At 36.7% G+C, this 27243-nt stretch overlaps 1 protein-coding gene across 2 annotated transcripts in view; it reads right to left on the bottom strand.

Annotated features, from left to right (window-relative positions):
* The window catches only part of LOC131432829 (protein hu-li tai shao), a 169430-nt gene that overhangs the window by 129696 nt on the left and 12491 nt on the right, over positions 1–27243 (bottom strand). For both annotated transcript variants that reach the window (XM_058599367.1, XM_058599368.1), the window contains exons 2-6: positions 6878–7464; positions 6600–6767; positions 6247–6539; positions 5975–6174; positions 5796–5919 (exon numbers count right to left, since the gene is read on the bottom strand). In XM_058599367.1, the coding sequence (XP_058455350.1) occupies positions 5796–5919; positions 5975–6174; positions 6247–6539; positions 6600–6767; positions 6878–7454 (1362 nt within the window). In that variant the 5' untranslated portion in view covers positions 7455–7464. The remainder of the gene's footprint in view (positions 1–5795; positions 5920–5974; positions 6175–6246; positions 6540–6599; positions 6768–6877; positions 7465–27243) is intronic.

Here is a 27243-nt window from a genome sequence, read left to right as displayed (position 1 = left end):
AATTCATCGATGAAACAGTTTTGTAAAGTTTGCACAGTTTATTTATTTATTTATAGTAGTATTTATTCATTTCTGTTGGCATTGGTTTGCACGCATGCAGCTCGAAAAAGAAAACTGGTGCAAAATAGGTGCCCGCGAATTTCCCCGGAAGTGCATTTTTTTCGAGTTGTACAATGAAACACAGCGCACCTGTTTAAATGGAAATCCGTGGAAAGTCTTAGACCAAAAAATAGAGTACAACTATTCGCGAATGTGACCACTGGGTATCCGAGGCGAGCTTGTGTCCCGAGTGTTAATGCTGCCATCTTCGGTGTATTCGGTGCGTTCCAATGAGGAAAATGGCTAAGAAACACGAGATCAACGACCGTACGTTGCGGATCGTAAAGGAAGATTTCGGGACAAAGCCGAAGTCACGAAAACAAACTCACATGGTTACCAAGCGCATCCGGGAGCTACGGGTAGAGCGATGTAAGAAAATATTGAACTTCAAGCAAAAATCTGGCAATCCTGTTCGCTGATGGTAAACAGTCGATTCCATTTGAATTTTAAATAACCAATTTCTATGTATGTTCTCTTCCTGTAAAAGATGTGGTCGACCAGCATAAAAACGTATATCTGACCAAGCATCCTGCTAGTGTTATGGTGTTTGTATTGGTGGCTATTGATGGCAAAAAGTGGTCCCGATGTTCATTCCAGAAGGCGACATGGTAAACAAGGACTATATCGGTATTTTTAGTAAGTATGCTCTTCCGTGGATCAAAAAGCCTCAGACAAGCATTGACCAGTACCTAAAAAGAAATTCAACGTTTTATATCGTTATCCGTTCTAGGGTACGGATCCATTTACGAAGTTTTCCATACTGATCATAACATTCGTAACAGTCCCAAGAGTATAGGAGAATACAGTGCTTATTGCAGTACATCGTCGATTGAAAGCTCAGCTAGTTGAAAACACACAAGGATTTTGTATTGTTTGTGTGATTACCTTCCTCCGTATTGATTTACCCCTTATTAAAGCACACATTGAGAGACCGACGAAATCTTGATTGTTGGAGACTTTAACTTTACTAGCACGAATTATTGTGCCACTTCCAACGGATTTTCGTTAGCTGACCCCGTACTATCAACATTCCATATTGGGATTACCACTTTTCTCGACGGTTACCATCCTAATTTGCCCCAAACCCGTAACACACCTGCATCATTTACTATATTTTAAGAACTGAGGCCAGTGAGACGCGTATAAATTTTGAATCAACCACGCGTCTCGATCAATTCCTTCTGCGGAGTATATTTCTCTCCATGCTCTTCAGCATATGTACAAATTTACTCTAGATGGGCCGGACGGCTTTTAACACAGACAGCAGTAGTGTCCTTGATGCAATGCGAGAATAAATCAGCTCAGTATTGTTTACAATTCAATTTCAGCATTTTTCCAAAATGAGTACCGCGTACACTACGCGCTTCAAAGCAATTTTTTCCCACTCGCACCCGAAAGGTTCTAAAATGACCCAAGATGCCGCGGCGAAATACATGAAAAAGTTGAAACATTTTGTGAGTAAGTAAGTGGGTGAATCGTTTTAAAGAGGAGAAAGATGTCGACAACTTTCGAAATCGCGGCTCTGTCGGTGTATTGTCGGAAAAAGATTTGTGATCTGTTTTTGAAGAATCCGACATTAAGGTAGCGCTTCGCCGTGGTCACGGGAGTTCGCTGCCTATCCCGGGGTTTCACGCACTTTACCCAAAATTGTGAGAAAACGGTAAAGAAAACGGAAATTCCAAGAACATACGATTCTAGATAATTAATTTTTCTATCGATTCGTATATAAACAGTGCCTGATAAACGTTTTTATCGAAAGATTTCGTGCGAGTTTTAAAAATAAATGAGTTTTTCCTTATTCTTTCGCACGCACATAATGTCAACGCATGCATTGGGGTGTGCAAAATGCCACATGTGGTAGACGCTAACAACATTTCTTTTGTTTTCATTTTCCGTTCTCTCTGCGTAAACGTTGAATATAGATGAGTAGAAAATGTAAGTAAGTGTTACTACTTTGTAAAATAATTTCTATCCATGTTTCAGTGGAACCAGAAATCAGTAATGATTTTCATCGCTACTAGCTTTGAAGCTTTGTTGAAAACGTAGCACATCCCTACATATGCGAGTTGTTTATAGCGAGAAATGGAAAAAAGAAAACAAAAGGTTTAACAAAACTCGCACGAAATCTCGCGAAAGAAAAGCTTTCTAACTAAAATTTTTCGCCAAATGCATAGTAAAATCATTTACCTACAATCGTATGTTTTTGATTTTTCGTGAATCGGGTTAGTATTGGAGAAATTTGCAATTTAGAGTGAAATTTCGGCGACAAAGCAAGAGAAAGCAGTGAGTTGTCTCGCTTCGACTTGACCACGGCGAAGCGCTACCTTAACTTTACGCGAAGGTGCTTCCAAATTGACCAAAAAATGTTTAAATATATCGTACGGAGCTGTTCGCTAACATTTGATTGCAAATAATTCAAAATTTCGAAGTACTTTGCAAAAACCGATGTTGTGTGAAAAACATGTGCAAAAATGTCTTGAATGGGCAAAGGAGCAAAATGCTGTCGTGACCTTGGATTGGCCCTCTCAGTCGCCCGATACCAATCCAATTTAGATCGTTTGAGCTCAAATAAAGATGAAGCTTGTGAAAAACCCACCACACAATTTGAAACAGTTTGTTCGCCGAATTCACAAATTTGGAGGTCGTTTTAAAAAAAGGCGCAAAATCTCGCTCAAAGTATGCCTCGAAGATGTCAAGCCATTATTAACGCTAAAGGGGATTGGACTTGCTATTAACGTATTTGCATGCAAGTTTTTTATCTAATAAAACAATATTCAAAAATATTTTCATGTTGAGTCTTTTCATATTCTCACAACATTGACCATGCTCTTATGTAACATACTGTACCAACAAAATGAAAGTACTAAAGTACCTAGTCGGATGGTACATGACATTCGGCATCCGAGCCTCAATTCAAAAGTCGGTGATTGCAAAGCTTTTCTGTCTGTGCAAAAATATTCCAATTTTAGAATAACGATCAATACTTAAACATAAACCGCTTGTTGGACAGCCTTGCTGAACCGATTTCATTTCTCTCTCCTTCTCCGTGACGGTAACGTTTGCATTTAAAAAAAATTGACAAAAATTGCTGATTTTTCATGGGTTTACCTTCACCCGCACTTTCGAAACTACCCATGCAGCATCAATCATAGTAACCCTTGAGTCAGCAGACAAAATGTGACAGCTTTATCAGTCGAATAAGCAAAAATAGCGAAGCAGATCCGTTCAGAAGTGTGCGCGTTCAAAGAACCCCGTCGCGTAGAAACGGACATCATGCGGCACTTTGTGGTATTAGATAACAATCAGAGCATCAAAAAAAAAAGCCTCATTCCGGACGACCGACGACCCTTAGTGACAAGAAGAGCTTTTTGGAGGGAAAAGTGGCTACGTCACTGCATGCGTTTGGCCGGGCTCCCCCGGGCTTGGTCGGTGCAACCGGCCAAACAATGAAAAAGTACCTGGCAAACATGAACATACATGTCAGGAAACAGAACTCGAATCTCGATACCACCGGATTAGGAGCTGCAGGCAATAACGCAGTGGCAGCGGCTGAATAAGATGATCAACTCGATTTTCCCGGAGAATCGCAACGTAGCGGTGCTGATGGACGATGAGGCCTATCTCATCCTGGATGGTAACGACTGGCAGGGCACTTCGCATTTTACTTCCCCCAGGAAGGCAAACTTCATTTCACACACCCACAGTTCCCCAAGAAAGTACTGCGGCGGCTGACAATCAGCGAGAAAGGGATGTCAAAGCCGTTCTGCTTTCGCTTTGGCTGGCCGTGAACGGGGAAATATATAGTTCGAAATGATTGTCAGAAGTTGCGTCGTTTATCAAGAAATACCATAAGTGCGAAGACGCGGTGTTCTGCCCAGATCTGGTGTCGGCCCACTACTCGAAACAATTGTTGGAGGAGATGCAGCGGCTGTATATCGATGTGAAACGACTGTTATTCTTGGGAAGGTTTGTGTGTTTTCTCCAGCGATTTTTTTTATTTCCGCAGTAAATTCCACGGGTTCTGGCGATCAATGTTTCTGTATATAATTATCGATATACCTTTCTTTTGCTCGCTACCTTTTCTTCGAGAACAGTAGACTCCGAAGAGAACGGTATCTTGGCTAGTCATTCAACAAGCAAACTAACTATGAAAAGAACGAACGGCTCTCGAGAACTAGTTCTTTCAATCAAGGATGGCTTTATCGTATCAAAGAAAGCTCACTAGCAACTCTTTACTCGATTCAATCAGTGTCATCGAAGAGAGACGGATATCATCGCATCAACAAAAAACCGGCATGATGCATTTAACATAGAATAGACACCAGTGCGAGAGCAAATTTCTCTCGATGACCTGTCTGAGAATCAAAGGTTAACTCGCTGCTGTGGGGATTCTCTCTGAAGCAACAAACGGTCGCTTATTCTCGTTTCGCGATCCGATTCTATATGGGCAGTGAGTAATTGCGATATAATTGTTTTACTATTGCCACTTATTCTAACTATGCGCATATATCCTTTGTATAAGTTGTGTCTATGAACATGTATGGGAATGCTCCATACAAGGGTTTTGAAGTATTGCCACCTTATACCAAACGACAGTTACGCCAAACGGCTTCTCTGCCAGACATCCTTCATGTCAATTGACCGTATGCCGAATGACAAAGCTTCGACACACACTTCGAAACACGCCCGGAAGCAGAAAGATGTGGAAAAACGTATATCTAGCTATATTTAATACTTTGAATACACGAATTTTTTCAGTTTTCTTTTCAAAGCACGGCTTTTCTGCCCAACAACTTTTATGCCAATTGACCGTATGCCGAGTGACAATGCTCCGACTCACACTTTTGCAACACTCTCGGAAGTAGAAAGATGTGGAAAAATGTGTATCTAGCTATGATCAATACTTCGAATAAACAAACTTTTCATTTACCTTCTCAAAAAAAAAATCATTTGAAGCCTATATGCATGTATTATGTAAACAAATTTTATAATTAGTTTAATAAAATATGAATAACAAATCATTCAAATCAATCATTCATAAAACAAACTGCACAATTATTGAAATGTTCATGCATTTCACGTCGTTTGCCTTCGTAAAAAATCATCAGTAAATTAATTGTCTTATGAGAAGTACTCATGTGACAAATTAGTGACTCAGGCGAAAATTGAACATAATTTTACATGACATTTAAGGAAGCAATGCTTACGAAGAAAATATATATCTTTGGTTAATGGTGAGGATACTAAATATGTAGTTATTTTATGAACTAAACTACTTGTTTTTGCTGCGTTTTGGTTGTGCTCCAATTAAAGACTTTTTTTCGTCGCAATAAACATCTTTAATAGGGATGGTTTGTGAAAGTATGAAAAATTTGGCTTCACAATTAATAGTTACTGACGCACTCCAATAACATATAGCATATACAATTTTATTATTTGTTAAATAAATGTAGGCCTCTAATTTTAATAGTTATTAATTGAATTAGCTCATCTCAGATGGACTAATAATAAAAAGTTTTATTATTTTTCTCGAGGGAATATGGTCGTTAACGCGAAATCTTCAAAAGCACATAAGCTAGCAATAATAACAATAGCGGTTTACGTACATGTTCAAAAAAATGTTCAGAACTATGTTTGCAAATATATATTATACCGAAGAGAAAAGACTAATTATCTTCAAATTTGATAATCTCTACCTTAGTGATTTTTTTGGGATCCGGTGTACCCGTTTCCAGAACTTCAACTTTTTGGTACACGTTCGGTGAATTCAGCCACCTGGAACGATCGCCACCCTTGCGGAAATCACCTTTCTTCCATATACTGAAAAAATTACATTATATCTTAACTGCTCAAAGATTATTCAATTTGAACATACCCTTGTTTGAATAGCTCCTCCTCCTCAATTAGATATCCCAATGAGGATACGGCAGGGGGTACTTCAATGTCATTTTTAGGTTTTGGATGATCATTTTTGACTAAAGGATTTCTGTATATGTAACCGGTCCTAAAACCGGCATTATCCAACATTCGCATTAGGGCTTCAAAATCAGCTCCACCCACTCTCCATTTCGGCAGCTTATAGAAAATGATATTTAATATACTAGTTCAATACCTACATATTCAATAGTATGCTTATAAATTACATACCTGCGAGCGCTCCTTATTGTCCGCAGAGATTGCTGGAACACCTTCTGGTGGCTTTCTTGAAGCGTCATATATAGCTTTACGAGTTTCTTCAGGAATAACAATAAGATTATCAAGGCCGACTGGCAGTAGTTTTAGTTGTGCTTCACATGCGGCCACTATATGCATGACGGTATAAAATGCTTCCTCTACAGTTTCTCCACCGCAAATTGCACCGTGATTTGATAATAATAAAACTTTAGATACTGGTCCAAGACTTCTCAACAATTTATCCTTTTCCTCTGGTTCATGAAGAGCTTTATAAAAAGGAAATTTGTACAATTCAATAAAATATATAAAAAATAAATTTCACGAACCTCCAGTGTAAGTGTGAGCGGATATTTCTCCGAGCAAAGCACTATCCTTAGTCAGTGGAAGTAAACCATGTTTCAAAGCCGAGATTGCCACAACTGAGTTACAGCCAACGTATATTGCACATCTTATGTCGGGCCTTGCAGCGTGTATTACGGAATGCAACGTAAATTCTGTAAAAGAAGAAAAATTTTAATTTTCTATTCATTTATATTGTTCCAATAGAGTAAATAATGACTATTTCTCATCTATTGGTACAAAAACATGCTTCCTAAAAACATACGACTAGTATTGATGCCAAAGTTAGTTGTTCCTTGTTCTACAACTTGTCCTTGCATGTTCACTTTGTTCACGGAGGAAGCAGTAATTTCATGATTGAGAACACCAAATGGATTGACCAGAAACAATTCCTGATCAGCATTCAAACGAGCCGTTATGTGGCTGCCAATACCATGGGCCCAACCATACAAATCCATGAGTCTGAACGCGGCTGCAAGCTTACAGCGCAGAATTTTTTCTCCTTTCTCATATCCCATTGCTTCAACACCACGAATGTCATTTATCGGAACAACACAGTTAGAGCTTTTAAAAACACTTCCGATACGAGCGGCTGGCATCCCCATAATGTCACTGAGTTGTTGTAAAATATTGGAAGATCCTCCTTCTCGCATTTGACCATCAACAATCCGTTCAAGCTCTTCGCGGAATAATCTAGAATTCATTATGGCTTCCACTCGTTTGCGACGTTCCATCTCTCGCATGTCCGCTTCGATATCAGCAGGACGGGTTTTATTACATTCATCCTCTTCTGTTATTGTGTCGATGCCGTTGGTGTGTAAAATAGTATCAGTTTCGGTCATTTTTGCTGCTCTGAAATTGAAGACATGACACATTTATCTACCTGTTCATCAATGATTCAAAATTCTGGGATACAGGGTTTAACAATTCAAGCAATTTAGATGTTTATTATTTTATTATTATTATTATTATAAAGTAAGTAGTATATGCTGTAGTATAACAACTGCTATTGTTTTTTTTTTTAATCCAACAATTCCAGATATTTGAATCGACTAAAAACACCCATTTCATGCTCAACATAAATTCTTGTCGATAGTAGATTGACAAAAGCTCTGTTGACCCCATTGTTTCCCAATTTCCTGTTCCAGGAATTCCGGGAGTAGCAAAAGCAAAGTGACAAAATTTACGGGTTGTGCACTGATTATGTGGTAATATATAAGAAATAACAGTTCGTTGTAAGTAAAAACTAAAGATTGAGGATCGTATCATCGGCATAATAAAAGAATTCGCCGTTCTGCACTTGACAAAATCTGATATCAATGATGTTGAACTGGCAGTGCTGATGAGTTCCCAACACCGCTTGTTCACTATGCAATTGTAAAAATTTTAAGCTACTAGAACACTATTTAAATTGTCTTCCGATGCGGGAATACCAAGTTTCCTCCGAGTAATTATATTCTAGAAGACCTTTCTGGGTTACGAGAAGAATGTTGTTGTCTTCTTCCATTAACAAACAAGCAGAATCAACGATGGAATTATATCGAGTAAATTGTGGAAAATTAAGATGTTTCTGTTGATGCAGAATCTCGTACCGCTACAAAAAACATTCTGAATGCATGGTACAGAAGGTATATTGTGTAAGCGATAGTTGGAATGTGAATAGAATCAACTTTATTACACGAACATCGTAGTTTTTCATTTGTATTCGCATCATTAGTTTGGTAGGAATTGTTCACCTCTGAGTTCAATATAGTAACTTTTGCGGCGAAACTTTACATCAGACATAGATTAACACAGGTTTCAATATATGTTTGTTCTAGTTGAGGACACATACCCACGAATTACGAATTGAAAATCGAGCTTGCTTGTAATTACTGTCTTTTAACCATGTTATATCGAATAACACGCGGGTAAATATATTTCATCATATGACCAAACCACAAATTACTTGTAATAACAAACGAATTTCAGAATAGGTCAAATAAAAATCAAATTGTTTTATGTATAGAATATGCTTGACTTGTGTTACAGGGATGCAAACGGTAGCGGTAGAATACATTTATCCTTGTACGTTCTAGACATTCAAAATTCTACAGCCTGCTACAACTGCTTGATGGTACATTTACCGCAGAGAGAGTACCAGCGACGATCAGAACGGTACTGGTAGAAACAAATTTTGCTCAGAAGGTGTGTAGTGAAAGGTTGATTAAATTAATCTTTTACATATTTTTGCGGAAAGACGAACTATTTATTTGAACAACTGATTATATTTTATTGAACTAGGAATTCGTTGATATTATTCTTTGATCTTTTTGAACTATGCAATTTGTTATCTGGTCTCAAGACTTGTTTTTACATGAAGAATTGCATTTGCATGAGCCTATCATGTAAAATTTTTGTGTTGACTATATTTTATGTTTAGAATAATCCAGACCAATAAAAGATTAAAATTTATGGCTATAGAAATGCATTCATGTTACATAGGGTTATTGTACTAATAATCGTTTCATTTGTGGAGCTACCACGTTATTTTGAGGATTACGCGACTACCAATCAACAAATTATGATAAAATCGGATGAAATATCTTTGTTTCGGTTCTGAAAAATCAGATTACGGCATAATTGTGCATAAAACTGCAGTTATTTTTTACGAATGCACTCAGAATGCACCATATTTCAGCTTATTGAGATACGGAGCTGAAATGAATGAAGGTACCGTTACCCTACTCAGAAAAAATCAGTTTTCTGAAGCGGGCAATTTCATTTCTCCTTGCATTTCTATTTCTAGTTATATCTTTATTTCAAACGTATGCATTTCTAAGAGATTCTTCAAAGAACTTTTTTAAGTCTCTTCAACGGAAACACAGAAGCCTTTTCCTGTAATCTAGCCATGCATACAATATATTTAGGCTGTGTCTACAACCCAATAGAAGCTAGGACTAAGACAAGAAAAAATTTGAATTCCTCTTCGAACCTTTTGTCGATGTTACTATCTTTAAAGATGTATTTTTATTGAACGATCAGTATTGCTTGTACAACTCTTTCCCAACTAGAAAAATATAATGTCGAGTTTAAAGAAATCGTAAATCGCTACGTTTAGAATTTCAGTGACTCGAAGTGGAAATCATTTCTAGCGATCATCATCAGCACAAATTAAATTTCGGATAATTACACAATTTACTGAAATTGGAAAGCTAATAATGATTTCAGAAAGATATAGTCTTCGATATCTGAATATTTTCCATGTTTTGGGCAGTAAGCCTAATGTTTTTTCGAGCACACTTAAATAAATCGATTTTGTGGGACCAAAGATGATATTTTACCAGGTTTTAATCGAAACCGACCAAAATAGCAGTAATGCTCTATAGCTGACCAATCTCGTGTATTTACAATTTTTATGTAAATGTCCTCAAACTGCAGTATGGAGTGATAAATAATTCAGTATAAAATTATGAAGAAATGAGTCTCAGCTCAGCTCTACCGATCGATCGGTAAATGATACTTTTTACTGATCTTATTGTTGAGCTGTTCGAAAGTCAGCAATATTTTGCCGATTTTTTTCTTATTAGACGAGGGTGGCCCAAACTTCCCACTGTGGGCTAAGTCGCAATTCCAGCGTTTCTCAGATATAGCGTGGGTGTTAGCTCTACCTAACCTAACCTAACAATTATCATAAAGGTTTCCATTTGACAGAGTCAGTGCAGTTGAAATTATTTGTGTATCAGAGATTTAATTTTCTTCGAGTTTACTGAAGTGGCTCTAGGCATGTAAATATACTAGATATTTTATAACACTAGGTGCATTTGTTTCTTGGGAAGTTTTCGATTGATATAACCGATTTTGACTCAATTCTGTGTTTAGTGCGTAACAGATTGAAAAGTGTAAAAAACGGTAGTGGTCATAAGTCAACACTTTTCAGGTGGTCCTTAGGTTGCTGTCAGAGAGAACGCGATATGCGAAGCACCAACTTTTCTTTTTCTAATGCAACACATTTGGAAAAATAATATAAATGAACAATCAGCTGACGAGGATAGCAAGACAGCGATCTTACCAATGGAAATAAATTTGGATGATCTGCATGTTATAACACAGTACAAAACTTTTTTAATACATATGATTGACGGTAGTACAAATAGAGTATAATGAATCTAACTATGGCAGTTTAAGTTACTATTCTAATTTGTTTCTTTAGTACTGTGTTTAATTATTGATTATATTTTATTGTGAACCGCACTCATTATTCCGTTAATTTGTTCTTAAAATAACAAAACCTTCTAACAGGCAAAGTTTCGAGTATTTCCATTCCGAGTGAGTTTTTCATTCATTTCGATCGAAATACCAATTGATTTTATTATTTTGTTCATATCACGGTTTGAATTATTTTACACGTATAAATATGTCATTTCGGAACTAGTCTTTCAATTTTATACGAAGTTAGTGAGAATCGATCAAACCATTTCAAAAATATCTTTCGCCCACTACTTTCCGGAACCAGTAAAGTCGAATTGAGTTTACTTGTCCATCAATTAACAAGTCCAGAAAACATGAACAATTTATTGAACTAATCACACAGTCACTGTATGAACGAAGTGAACTGATTCAAACGGTATAAGACTCTCGGCCATACGAGCCTCTATTCAAAAGTTGATTCTCTTAGCGATTACATAATTTATTTATTTGAAATACATAAATAATTCTGCAACCTAATAATTTCACTTCAAAACATTTTTTGTTTTCGAGAAAAATAATTCATTAATACCCTCTGGCAAAACCAACCATTAATACCTCCTGGAAACGATCAAAAGCTTAAAACCGGGGTTAAATAAATGATATTAGCAATACTACTTTATAAACATTCTGAATAAGCGAAAATCATCTTTGAAATAGCGAAGAATATAAGCAATGTACTGCGCTTACTGTTCTTCGACACCACTGTTAACTACCGCGGTAAAGTATATTTTTCTATCGCACTAATGTACTTTTTTCTACAGCGGCAAAGTACATTTTTCTACCGTAGCGAGCTACATTTTTTGTGCTACAGTAGCGCGAACAAGGAGACAGTAAAATTTAGAAAGATAGAATTTCTACCTACTTCAAGCGGCGGTGATTTCGGCGGTAGTTTTTAACGCGATACTGCTTCGCATGCCTACTGTAATAGAATTTTAGTTTGGATGCAGCAGCGTGGTACAGTACGAATAATAGAAAATGTAAATGGGGGTTAACAGACTACAGTAATGAAGAAAGGGAGGCAGTTTGCATTGTGTATATTTGAAGGTTCGAAGCCAATCATCACAATCCACAACTGAAAAAGCACAACAATTAAAAATGTTCTCCTGATTTTTATGCATACTGAGTTGTTTGTTGTTGTTGACATCAGGTTTCGTAACTCACGATACACTTCTAACTGAAATTCAATCAAAGCAATCAATATTACGCGCCGCCAAGTGTGGTCATTATAGAAGGTGCCGGTAACACTCAACAATGATTTTGAAATTTTTCAAAACTCCTTCGTCACATTCAGGTCTTTATTATTTGTCTTTGGTACAAAACTCGCAAATCGCATTCAAGAAAAGAATTTTAAATCCCTGGGCGTTAGCACAATTTTGAGACAGATTGAATGTTGCTGTCACGGTCCCAGGGACAGAACTGCAAATAATCAGTCATGTCAAATGACCTTGACAGACTGACTAAAATCATCGTCAACTGTAATCGGTACGGTCAAAGTGTCTGTCAAATGAGATACTCGATAGTTCAATGACCAAGTAGAAGTATACTCAGTCAAAGACAGGTGACGCATTTTGTTCTCTCTCTCTCATTCTCCTATTCTCTGTTAAAGTAAAAAAATTCCATGAGAGTACTAACATAAACATAAATTGATAAAGTTAATTGTTCTTTGTAAAAAGTCATCGGATTTCGGAGTTTATTGGTGTACATGAATTTAATTCAATGTTTATGCTGCTTGATTAATATTTAGTCACATCGTAATCAAGCAGTGACAGGAGAAATGAAGATAATATCAATCGCATAGGCAATCAATGAGCGTCCTGGTGAGTATAATATCAAGAGAATTTAAGTTATGACAGATCGGCTCTCAGACACTCAATATATGATGATTGGTAGAGTCTGGTTGGCAGCAGTCCAATGACATAAACTTTTCAATCTTCGTCGTGCAAAGTTGCTCGTTTATAGTGACATTTAGCAGCTCTGCCCAGGGCTTGTCTGTATCCTTACTCAATGGAGAAGCATGCACACTAATGTTGCCATGGGTAATGTCTGACAAGAAGAGGCAACAATACACAGAATGGGAACAATAAAATGGATATGTTCCTCTTTCTGGCTGTGTCAAACTTGTCAGGCATTGTCCATGCTACAACAAATACTGCACTTTGATCTAGGGTAGAGAAGCGATCTACTAATCAAGTTTGATATGAATCCTGACTGTGATACTTGTAGTTGTCGACTGATCACCTATGCATCTAGGTAATTCCTTAAAAACTCTTTAATACTCATATACATGGTATTCCCATAGACAATCCTACTTAATCTGCTAACCAGAGAACACCGATCACAACTACTCAGGGCAATTCAGAGGAGTATACCGACAGAATAATACTTAACAAATCAGTCAAGACTTCACATTTAATATTTTTTTAAAAGTATATAATAGCAATTTTAATAGCCTAATCATAATTTATTCAAAGTCAAACAAAATAAGAAGCAATAACTAGGGTAAGGGCTCCCTATTTCATCTGAGCTCCTATTTCCATCTCATCCCTTAACCTCATTACTTTGAATATGAATAATATCTTACAACGTACCTGAACCAAACTGTGAAATGTTTAAAAATGAATATTTAAGCTATTGTCACACTTTACCATTGGCAGAAATGGTTTGAAATTCTTCTGTGATCGTTTTTTTAAATTTAAAACAAACTCACTTTTCGATTTAGGACACATTTTCGTCTCAAGATTTACAGTTCGTCATGTTTCTGAATATCTACTAAACAATTCGTTTCAAAACATGATCACTGTTTCGCACAATTACACTACTATTGAACGCTAGATGACTTCATAATTAGTAATGTTCACTTGTCACTTGTTTAATTAATGAGTAAAAACTTCAAAAACTAACCGACAAGCAATAAAAGTCTTCAAAAATATGAGATGAAAGTTTTTCACTTAGTTCACTTGATTGCGCTTTGTTTTCATCTCATTTGGTTTCGTAAAGTTGCCAGGTTTTCTCATAATGTTACAAAACGTAATTGTTGTTCTTCTTCAAATTATCATCAACAAAAAGTTTTTTTTTTGGTATCCGTGATATTAGTTTAATTATATTATTGATATTTATATTTATATTTAAAAAAAACTATTTCGGCTTCGAATATTACCAGAAAGAGCGTGTTAAATACTAATGAAAGAACCATTGTGGCAAATCCAGCAGCACTGGTTCCTTTCCGCTATATGTCAACATAACGCTGTTAAGTGTGTGTGTTTTATCGGCTGTGCACAGAGATGCCGATATTTTCATAGAAAATATGTATTACTTTGCATAAAAAGTCTATATATGCTCTATCTGTTTTCACTAATAAAATGATGTTAAAAGATAATTCTTCATATCTGCGAAGATTTCCATTTTAACATGCAATTTGTCCGTTGATTACTGAACTTTCAATTACTGCAATCAAATAGTAATAGATACTCACAGAGAAAAGTCTAATTTTTTACTTCTCACTTTTTATGAACCTGTACAAATTTGTATTACATTTAGGAAATCTGTACTCTGATTTAAATCAACGCAAAAACCTATACAATACAGATAAATCTGTATAAATGGCATCTCTAGCCTGCATTTTGTTTTTAAAAGGGCTAATGCCTACCTAAAAACAATTCCTTTTTTGTTAAGTTTACCAAATTAACTTTACAGTAAAATTTTAAAGTTAAAACGAAAGGTAACGAAAACGACCCAAAAATTTTTCAACGTCGAAATGATTCAAAACTGATTCTAAAAATGTCAAATCTCCATGTGGAGCAAGACGAATTAAGCATCAATATGAAAAAATCATAGTGATTTTAGTGGCTAAATCAGGTTTTTAATGTAAAGTTCTCACAAATGAGATGAAATAGGGAGCCCTTACCCTAGAAACTAAGGGAATATATATTCATTTCGTAGATATTCATCATCATACTTATATTTATAAAAGAAAGATTTTAAAGCTCGCTACGTATATACATATATATATATATATATATATATATATATATATATATATATATATATATATATATATATATATATATATATATATATATATATATATATATATATATATATATATATATATATATATATATATATATATATATATATATATATATATATATATATATATATATATATATATATATATATATATATATATATATGTGTTTGTGTGTGTGTGTGTGTGTATATATATATATAAATGCAGAGATCATTCTTTGTAAACGCATCACTTAAGAACGGATGGACGGATTTACATGAATCTACATCATCCATAAAGTTGTTTTGTATGGACAATGGAATTTTCCGTTGAAAAAGTCGTCAATGATGGCTAGATCTACGATTGAAGTTGACCGTCGAAGAAAAGAGTACTAGATCGTAGAAAAATCGTTTGGCGCGCAACGAATAGTTTTGTGTGTAGATTTCACATGCATACTTGATTCATGTTATTTGTCATTTCGAGTCATGTGCTTAATTGCATATCAAAATTATTACTTGCCAAATGACTCAATGATCCAATAAATAATTTCATGTATATGACTGTTCTAGAAAACTGCTTTGGACATTAGCATTAGCATTAGCATTAGAGACCGCCCGTGTGTTGCTACTCCGTTATTGATCTGGACCAATTGAGATTGCAAAATGATTTTTTGAAGCAACATGTTTGGGAATAACACATTGTTTCACACTGTGCAAACTATATTGATGCATGCATGCTGATCAATACCGACGCCGGCCACGTCCGAATGCAGATCTACTTGGGAGGGGAAGGATTGTTAGTTCGATGCATGTTGCTACTAGGAACCGAGGAATCCTCTGCATTCCCACATGCATCACAGTAGAGGATACTTTGTTAGTAAATGTTTTAATAAAGTTATCATGTGTTTATTGCTCTCGGTAGCCGGCTACCAAGAATGTTTTAAAGTGTTATCATTTTAAGTGTTACTTTGTGCTGGCAATATAATGCACGAAACAGTCAATCTCCGAAATTGACAAAACTCCGGACAGACGGCTGTCGAGTATGCAGTCACTCGTTTATGCATCTACCTTTCGCGAATTTTTTAGAAATAAGTGTAACATGTAGACATCGCACATTTAGACGAGCGCCCATTCCAAACGCGATCCTGAACCACGTCGAGTCTGCTTTCCCAAACGAATATTTCAAACGCGAAATATTACCTATTGTTCGAACATAATTCACGTGCTTTATGTTAGGTTATGAATCTCTAGGACAGAGCCTGAAAACTGGCATGTCCAGAAAGAAATGCATCTTCCTACTTTTTACCTGTGATGAATTTGAAGAATCTGCCAATGTTTCAGGAATGAAAGGGAGGATTAAAATATTCAACGCAATTTGAATTACAACTCATATGAAAGATTCAATCTGTAGAACTTGTTTTATGAATTTTTGATTTTTTAAATTTTCTAACTGTTTCGGTAGACTTTGTATCTTTTACCGAAAAATTATCTTCTTGCTTGCCTAAGTCAGTAAATTCGCTAAAAACGGGAACCGTAGAATAACAAAGCTGAAAATAAAAAACGGAGAGTAACAAAGAAGATTAGAAAATACCAAACGAGGTGATGGGGGCATATCCGACAACGCATTAGTTCTCATCCCCTTCGAGTATCAACACGTTTGCGTCCATCACGACTACGTGCTTGTTGTCCGGAATATGCATGATTGGACAACACACGGCAGAATAAATGTCGTTTTAATCTAAGCTATAACAAGTGGAAAATATTAGCTACAAATAAAAAATAATTCCACAAAAAAACTACTGGAAATAGCACAAAGACAAATTTATATTACTGGCAGCGCTGTTTGAGAGAGATCTGGCATGACAGCCCTTTAGGGATACATTTCGTAGCCCTTTAGAAATATACTCCATTGTATGGCGGCAGTCATTCCTGTGTGGTAAAATATATCCTTCCAACCACGCCAGTCGCACCCTCAACCAAACCTTTATTCAGCACGACTTCACCATCACTGAAAATCAATAATTAAACTACTTATTTCACTAGAACTTTCTAAAATCACTGAAAAAAACACTTTTTATTAGAGCAACACAGAAGCACTGTGTTTTCTTCTCCAGTGATGCCAGTTCTCTCGACTGTTCTAGAAAACTGCTTTGGACGGGAGAAAAAGTTCTGATATCGTTTACCAGTTAATATTGGTCATTGTGAGCGCGAGTTTAACAAATCACAACATTTTTGAATGAATCAATGAAAAGATTGTGCTGTAAAAGCGCTAATGTCAAACTAATAGATTTTCCTTCCATTTTGCTTTCTACTGATTTAGCGCACACAATAAGTGGCGATTAGATATCAATTTTCAATATGATTATCATAACGGATTTATACTGCCATTTTAATTTCATATTCTGAAAAGAATGTTCAAATTGGCAAGACCAATGTCAAATTAAAATTTAATCGACGTATCTCTAAGCAACCAAAAGTTCCACAGTACCTGACAGCCCGTGTGGGGTTTCAAGAGAGAATTCTATGGAGGTTTCAATGGTGGGTTCAAAAGAAGGGGGACAGGTATTCAAGAGGGGGAATGGTGGTTCAAGGAGGGTGGGGAAGGCGCACAAATTTGTAGGAAGAGTCAAGTTATTAGCACTTTTATATAAATACTTTTTTTTATGGAACCTAATGTTGAAAAATATTCTATTGGGTGGTAGAGGGGGGAGGTGAGGGGCTAATAGTTAAAAACCCCTTACGCCCCTGCGCACGGGCCTGGTACCTGAATAATATCATTTTTATTTGAGCGTGACACTTTTTGGCAACTTGAATATACAGAACAAGTTCTGAGAAAACTTTCTTGCTGCTTAAAAACTGTACAAGGAACTGCTTCAAAGTTTATTCTGTTGCGTCGGGTGAACGTTCAAGTATGAGTAATTCCTTAAAACGGACTGTTCATAATGCTTTGTATGTATGTGTTAAGTTTATCAATACAAAATTCTGGTTAGTGACCATTTTTATCCATTACCGAAAGCAAGAATCACATCTGAAAGAGAAAGCGTGGAACCTTATATCCATTATGTCGAAGCCATTAGAGAGAGATTCTTCATTGACTCAAAGGATGGGATGACAATCTGTGCATTTGCTCAACTTTTTCTTAACAGAATTATTTCACATTTTCACATTAATTTTTGGTGATATTGCTTTTTTGAGCTAAAGCGAATGTGTGTCGCATTCCGTTGATTGTAGGATAAGTACAGGGTCCGCCATCTAACTTTTTTTTTTAACTAGCGGTTATTTCGATATTGGTAACCTTAAGGTGAAATGTAGCGGAATGCGAAAATCGCGTTTTTGATCAATTATTCAAAAACTAGACCGATTTTCGAAAAACCAAAAACACTTAAGTTTTTGAAATCAAATTTATCATAACTAAGTATTCTTAGAATTTTGAAATTTTGCTTTGCCGAGCCGTAATTGGTTTTTGAAATGTATAAACGGTCACTGTTCCGTCCCACGGGGATGATTTTTGAACTGAAAAGTAGTATTTGTAGCAGAATTTCACAAAGAATCTGAAAATACAACTCAAAATTATAAAATTTTAGCGAAAACAACCGAAAATTGAAAAAGTTTTCATAAACTTTTCTGCATTTTTTTTTATTGCTTGTGCGCTGCTGTTTCGTATTGAGGTGGTGTGAGAAATGCACGGTGGGCACGGTGGCATTATATCGTGAGCAAAAAATAGATATAAAATAATGACGCAAATTTATGCAGCATTGGGTTTTGTGTTGAAATAAAAACGACTTGAATACAATAAAATGAGTATTGTAAGAAATCGTTTATTTTCTAAGTAGCTGTCATTTATACAAACAATGTGATAAACATTGAGGGCTAGCTTCGAGCCAGTCAGCATGGAAAACTTATTGGAATTCATTGGTTTTTCAATTATTATGAATACAATGAATCAACGCTTGATTTTGCTTTCAAAATCGATTGAATAATAAGGAACTACAAAATAACTTTATATTCAATTTCGTGCCCCAAATATGTGCTTGAGAAAAGATTCACTAAATAATTTTAACTGCATGGTATGATGATCTATTAGTTATAATTGGAATGTATTCCAATAATGTAATCTAAGAAATTATTAAACTATTGATGATTTCTGGCACCGGAGGCCAGAGGCTGTTTGGTCTTCGGTTCGTTATCGTTGAAACAGACATTTCTAGACTCATCATGCTATACAATTCCGAAAGTCGCTTCCGAAAAAAAGTTAATGGTGAATACTTTTACGTAAATTCTATCTCATCGGCGGGAAGGGCCTGGTGAACGACTGGCAAAGATATCGAAAATACTTGAATGTTCTCTTGTCTTCAACCGTTCTTTTGAAGGAGAATCGATGCTTGCTACTAAAATCAGGCATATACATGGTTAGCAAGTTAGTCAATACGCATACATTTAACCTTATGTTAATCATTCATAATTACTCATGATATATAGCTCTAGTGTAAGAGTAATCACTAACAATGATGATTGAATCAGCATATATTCAAAGTGTGAAGAATTCTAAAATCCATTACGTCCCGTCTTTTTTACAAGCCAATATAACGAGAGGTAAACCCACTGCGCTCAATCATTGAAAAAAGTTCTTGTTTCTATGTGGCCGTTTTTCTTGGTACGCTTTGTGCGACGGTTCGTTCAACTGAAGCGGATAAAATTTTGCGCGCATTTTATGACGCTACATTTCACCTTAATGTCACTTCTGATTTGACAGAAACTTAGTTTTATCCTTCCGCTGAACGAAAATGGTTGTGTACGAGACCATCCGATGCGTTATCGTTTCGCCAACTGGAATTGTGATCAGCTTGAAGAAAACGCCGATTTTTGCCAAAAAATGAGGATGAGGCACATTTTCATTTCGGCAGGTATGTTAATAAGCAAAGTTTTCGCATCTGGGGGACGGAAAACCCGCACGTTAACGTCGGAGCTGTGATTTGACGTCGTTAGACTATTATCTTTGGGTGCTGTCAAAGATAAGTGTTATGTGGACACACCAGAGACAATACTATCCTTGAAGGACAACATTCGTGCAGCCATAACTGAAATAAAGCTAAATACAATCGAAAATGTACTAAAAAACTGAACCGACCGTATGGCGTACTGCAAGGCCATTTATTGTTCTTTAATATGAAAAAATAAATTTTGAAATCGGATGAACCGTTTGTTTTATTGCTTGTGAAAAAAAATTTACATGGCGGGCCCTGTAATCAGAAAAATAATGGAGATAAACGTTAACTACTTAGTCGTATGACAATTAGTATATATATATATATATATATATATATATATATATATATATATATATATATATATATATATATATATATATATATATATATATATATATATATATATATATATATATATATATATATATATATATATATTTTTTTTTTTTTTTTTTCTTTTTTCTTTTGCGATATTCTCCTAACCAGAGATCATTTTTTTGTAGAAACAGACAATGAAAATTATAGAAAGATAGTACTCAAGGGAGAGCAAGGATGTGAAAATATAGAACGGAAAAGTGAGACGTGACAGAGGGTCATTTAAGCAAGCAGAAATCTTCTAGTAACTTAACTTTTACCTTCTACCAGAGGAGTTGGGCTTAGGCATCTGAACAATGCGAATCACCCAAGTCTCTGGTATGTCGGAAAGTAGTGATAAAGCAATAGTTCGCACAAACCTTCCATTCCGATATTCAACTAGCCGTATAGAGATAAAGAAAAAACATCCATGCAGTGAAGAACTCTTTGTGTGTGAGAATGCCGTCGCAAGTAGAAAGTGACAACTTCTGGTAACTTTTCTTTTGCCGGTTCGGATAGTAAATGGTAAAAGACCTTTATCATTCAGCTGAACTAAACCTGCAGTGTTGTAATCGTCCAGGAGTCCTTATGCAGTATGCGATTTAGAAGAACATGAAGCATCCGGATAAAGATATTCACAACAACCACGAGTCTATTTAATACTAGGCTGGTTGAAATCACCCAAGATCATACTTTTGTCATTTAAGTTCAATTTATCGCTTATCAATGAAAGAGAAATTAATTGTTGTTCGGAGGCAGTTCGGATATAGGGAAATTCTTTGAAGCGAGCTTTCTTGTGCAGTAGCTCAAAGCTGATATTATTATTAATTAGATTAGAACAATAGATTGCGTGGAGCCCAGCTAATTACTTACATTGGCTATTCCCTTATTCACTTATCCGAAACTATAAATATCCTTCAAACGTAGTAATCGCTTGTATACTACTAATACCTTTCTTCAGATGCATAGTGAATTCAACTTGTTAGTTAGTTGTTTATTTTTAGCCCAATTTTAACCTATCGGTCATTCACCGGGGGAAATTCAAGCATTAACTTCACATCTGCTTAGCGGTTCAAATTGAACTGTTTAAGTTTGCACTAAGCAGTTCAATTTGAACTGCTCTGCACTGACGAGTCTAAGAGGAAACGTAAAGAAAAGTAAAAATGTGAAAACTGCTACGTACCGCTTTTCCTTGCGACGCCCGATCGAGACTTCTAGAGGCCCTAGGTGATCTACACCTACGTAACAAAACGGTCAAACAAAAGGCGTCAACCTTTCTATGGGAAGCGATACCATACGGGGATTTTGTGGTTTGCATTTAAAAATCTTGCATCGTTGACATTTTTTCATCACTTTGGCTACCGTGGCACGCAAATTGAAGATATTGAATCTTTGGCGAACCTCGTTGACTACTGTCTCGCGGTTAGCGTGCCCGTATCGAGTATGGAACTCTTCAAGGAGTAATAGAGTGATGGGATGTGATTTTGGTAGTAGAACTGGAAATCGGAACTGGAATCCGACCTTCCATTCTTATGACACCGAACAGATCGGCGAAAGGAGATAATATGTATAGTGGACTGGATCTTTCAAGTTTAATCCAAATCTCTGGCGGTTTATCTCGATTATTTATGAGGATTTTGACTTTGTCAGAATAAATCACGTTTTGTGCCGCTTGCCATAACCTTTGGCTCGGCCGTTAAATACTCATTCTGGCAGAAAGGAACTATTTCGGTTGGAATTGAACATCTTATGAGCGGTCGTAGACTCTTAGTTGCTTTAATCGTCTTAATAGGAAGTTTCTTGGCCTTACGCAGGAGCCAGGATGAACCCCAATAAAATAATACCGCGGGATCTCAATGGTACTGATTCTTGGAAGAACTTTTATCCATTGAAACCACTTATCATACTCGGTGTCGCCAATTTTAATCCCAATCTAAGGCAGTCCCCGCCAGAGGTCTTGAATTAACATAGCATTCGGCCATGAATTAAAGACGGTGTAAGAAATCCCAACGAATCAACAACGTCATGATACGCAAAGCAATCCGCTTGGTTTGTCGCCTACCTTCCACTACAGCTCGGTATTCCAGTTCGTGGGGAATATGAAGATATCTTTGTCAGTATCCCAAACTATTCCGAGAACTCGTTGTCGTTTCTCCTCCTTACTACAGTCGATAGGGAGTGTCCGCTGCTCTGGTGTTTCTCCTAGTCCTTGCAGAACTGCTACATTGTTGCAAACCAAATTTCGCATATTCATCCCACCTCGAGAATGTATCAGCTTTACCTGCAGGGCCCGTTTCAATGCTTATTCATTCTGGGGTATCGGTTCTGTCAAAGTAGTCGTCCATATATGTTCTCTCCTTGATTGCCACGGCTGCATGTACAATTTCGTCGGCATTCAGGTGTATAACGTGCTGCGCCGAGCATGGCGAGCAGGTAGCACCAAACGTTGCTACGTTCATAATATAATGTCATAAGGTCCGGTGATAGCTGTTATCCCCTGGGCTTTGGATGATGAGCTACAGGGCGCGTACCCCCGCGTGGTGGATGGGAGTGGGAGTCAATTTACACTTCGCGTATTGACAAAGTCGGACCATACCGAGATCGATCGTTCGCTTATAAAAGTAAAAAGATGAAAATTATTATGTTGTCTGGATCGATCACGGAGTGGACAGGACTAATAATGCTTGAAATTGACAATAGGTCATTAGGTGGTTTCGAGCATTCTTATGCCTGAAATTGGTCACCAATTTGAATTATTTTGATCCAGTTGGGATGAATACTAATATATCATATTCGTCCTGAACTTGGTGAATTTAATTCTAAAAGGAGGACTATTGTTATCAGGAATAGGAGTAAATTGATATCTTATGAACCGTTTAGGAACTTTCAAACCTTTCCGATCCGGTTCGGTATCGGTAATGTTTACAAATTGCAATGACGGCGAAACTGATTGATCAGGTGTAAATACACTTTCAAATCGGAAAAGGTTTGATTGTACTTAGATTTCTCCAACTTGGACGCAGATGTCACCCTCTAACTAAGAGTGTGAGATGTGTGTTTCTGGAAGAGAACGGTTCACGTGGACCATTTTATCTAATCACACCTAGTATTTCTTCACGAAATAACAGTTCGGCTAAAAAGTTCGTATCGTTTAATAGAAACACACATTTTTCGTTTTTATTATTCAACATAATTGCCATCAGAGGCGATACAGCGATTATAGCGATCTTCCAACTTTTCGATACCATTTTTTAGTACGATTTGTCCTTTGCCTCAAAATAGTCCTCAGTTTCAGCGATTACCTCTTCATTGCTTCTAAATTTTTTTACCAGCGAGCATTCTCTTGAGGTCTGAGAACAGGAAAAAGTCACAGGGGGCCAAATCTGGAGAATACGGTGGATGAGGGAGCAATTCGAAGCCCAATTCGTTCAATTTCAGCATGGTTTTCATCGACTTGTGACACGGTGCATTGTTTTGATGAAATAAAACTTTTTTCTTCTTCAAATGAGGCCGTTTTTTAAAATTTCGTCCTTCCAACGCTCCAATAACGCTATATAATAGTCACTGTTGATGGTTTTTCCCTTTTCAAGGTAGTCGATGAAAATTATATCATGCGAATCCCAAAACAGACGCCATAACCTTACCGGCCGATTGTTGAGTCTTTCCACGCTTTGGGTTCGGTTCATCGCGTGCAGTCCACTCAGCTGACTGTCGATTGGACTCCGGAGTGAAGTGATGGAGTCATGTTTCGTCCATTGTTATATATCGACGAAAAAAATCGGTTTTATTTCGATATAACAGCTCCAAACACTGCTCAGAATCATCAATTCGTTGTTGTTTTTGATCGATTGTGAGCTCACGCGGCACCCACACACGTATCTTTTGAAGGTTGGTACTAACTTAAAATGGTATGGATTTAATTCTAGTGGCGCTCTCATAGAAACGATACGAACTTTTCAGCCGATCTGTTACATGTAGTTCTTGTTTCCTGGATGCGTGCTCAACACTAGAAAGCCCAAAACTTAGTTTAGAGCTAAATTGCTCAAAAGCAGTCAAAATGATGGAAAGAAAGAAAGTCAAAATAAAAAAAATTCTGACAGAATAACTAAAAGCTGGTGCAGAGTGCCTTAGTTCTTATAGCGTTAAATTAAGAGTTAAATAAAGATCACAGAATTATGAGCAATCAATCTATTGTGTACATAGTGTGACTTTCCTGGGCAAGCTAGTGTTCAATGCGCACCCTTACATTATATAATTTAACGAAATCACTAACATCTGATTTTATTTTATTTTATGTTCATCACGACAAACTAAATTAAATGAGACTGTTGAAGCAGAGGATTGTCATCAAAGATTCAAGGCCAAGAAGTTGTGAGAAAGAAGTCCCCTAGAATGTACCATGATAGTGACGAAGGATGAATATCTTATGTAATAACCTAACTTTTGGTAAGTGGTGATATGCTGGAAGAAAAGGATGAGTGCAATATTATTTTTAAAATCACTTTTATTATTATTATTATTATTGTAATTATTATTATCATTCTTATTATTATTCCTTTATTCTTGATAATCTATTAGCTTGTAATATTAACAGGCTTCTCCGGTATAATAAAAAGCAATGCAATGGGGCAAAAGCAAACGTATCGTAACATCGACAAAGATAGAAACAATCAGAATAGATTAGATTGGATAGTGTTAGTAGACCAAACATATCTACATTGATTTAGGATCTTTAAAGTAATAATCGTAAGTACCGCTTCAGACATAAAATACTATATAGGAAAGCAGGGCCAAGACCGAAGCGGATACAAAGCGAAATTTTCCAAAGTCTCATCGACGAGGACATTTAAGACACAGAAGCAGTTGGTAGGATGACAAAATACTAATACGATACAGACGCACGACTCAATGATTGACTGGTTACAGGATGAAGCACACACTTCCTGCCCAAGTGACAAACTCTCTGGTGAACTTGCAATTGAAGATATTCGTATCTTTCGTTGCAAATTGATAACCGTAAAGGAATCTGTCGCTTGGGCTACATGCTGGAGGGAACCTATCAATGATAGGCCGGTTTCCTCCTTCGTTACTAGTGTTCATTTGGGCACCATAGCCTAGTTCAATCCATACATGAAATTTCCAAACTCTTTAAGCGATGGATCATTTTTTTATCCCTTTTTGGGCTGCTCTGGCCGAGGGTGGGGGTTAAAAGGCTTCAAACTTTCCATATCGGACGAACTAGGCTATGGTGCCCAAATCAGTGGCGTCTCGTGACAAGATTGACTAGTTGTGCACTGCTTATGTGGTATGATAGCAGATGTAACAGTTCGTTACAAGTGAAAAAGTGAAAACTAAAGATTGAGGAATGGAGATTCGCTTGTGTTTTTCAATACAATGAGATAACGATTTACTTTCGGATGGGATTTTTTATTAAACAAACAAGTCTCAGAGCTGAGCTGAGTAATTCTTTCTCTTCTGGAATCTGTGCAGTAACTCATGTGCACGGAAAAGACACTAACACAGCGACAACAGATACTTGAAATTTTATGTCTGATGTATGAGATGCGTGTAAATACACGCAATTTCGGTGCGATCCAACCTGCTTTTATCAAATTAATAATGATTCCAAAAAAATTATTGAATTTGGATGGGGTTGGGGACGCAGTTCATTCCTTCAATTCGAGCGGTTGTGCTGTGCACGAGGTGCACATGAGGGCGAGACGCCATTGGCCCAAATGAAAACTACTAACGAAAGAGGAAACCCTCCAGCATGTAACCCTAGCGACAGATTTCTTACGAGTCTCTTCTATTGCCAGAGTTAGCCAAAGAATTTGTCACTTGGGCAGAAAATATGCTTCACCCGGTAACACTAGTCAATGATTGGGTCGTGCGTCTGTATCGTATCGGTATGTTGTCATCCTACTTACTGCTTTTGCGTTCTCAATGTCTTCCCTAATGAAACTTCGAAGAATTTCGTATTGCGTTCGATTCGGTATTGGCCCTGCTTTCTTATATAGTCTTTTATGTCTGAAGTGGTAAATACGATTATTACTTTAATTATCTAGAAATGATATTGAAAAGATTTGTCTACTAACACTAACTTTTCTAATCTGCTCTGATTGTTACTGTCTTTGTCGATGTACTTTTTTGTATTTTTTGCATCCGCATAGTGGAATATGAATGATGATTGATGAGTGAGTGTAGCATTAGTGAGGAACTGAGTGAAAGTAACGAATGTCTGAGAAAGCACCAAGCACAACGCAATCTAAGAGAGAGCTACAATAAACATGCAATCAAACTACTAGGTGCGCAGATTTTGTACGATGCTGTCCCCACTGTTTGCGGCACAGAAATAATGAGTTAATACACATTGCATCTATGCACGCATACATACCACTAATCATGGCAAATTTAATTAGTATGTTTCATGTCTTCCACAGATCAGTGGGCAGTATTCGTTATATCATGATCCTTGCAATGTGCTGTGGAATATAACATAAGCAGTATTATGTACGATTCAGACGGTTCGTCTCCTTCCGTCACCGTCACCGGAATCTCAGTTTCCGTCAAAATTAGTTTGATACTTTCTTTACCGGAATGTTCACAGTTCCATCCGTCAAGACGTTCCGTGACGGTGACGTTATGTGTGAATATCTCCATAAGAATGCATGTAATTAATTTTGACGGTGACGATGACGGAGGTTGACGATGACGGAAAGCGATCTCTGCAACTGTAGCGACTGGTTGGAGTTACTGGAATCCCTCAGGGCCTGAGGTTCCGGTTTGGGATGTGTTGGCGAGTCGGATAGTTCATATATGCTTCTCATATACCAGTACCTGAAACACATTAATATACAAGTATAATTTGTTATAACTTGTTCAGAAAGTTCCCCCTATTCCTCGACGATTTCTCAACTTTGGCTAAGAATATTCTTCAACAACAGGTTCGACACTAACATCCGGTCGATTCTTCCGATTCCTCGTCCCTGTTCACTATCTTCATTGGAACTAACAAGATTACAAGATACACCATTTCGATATCAACTAACTA

This window comes from Malaya genurostris, chromosome 2, assembly GCF_030247185.1.
Source record: "Malaya genurostris strain Urasoe2022 chromosome 2, Malgen_1.1, whole genome shotgun sequence".
In the NCBI taxonomy this organism is placed as follows: Eukaryota; Metazoa; Arthropoda; class Insecta; order Diptera; family Culicidae; genus Malaya; species Malaya genurostris.
This window is presented reverse-complemented; position numbering and strand designations above follow the sequence as displayed.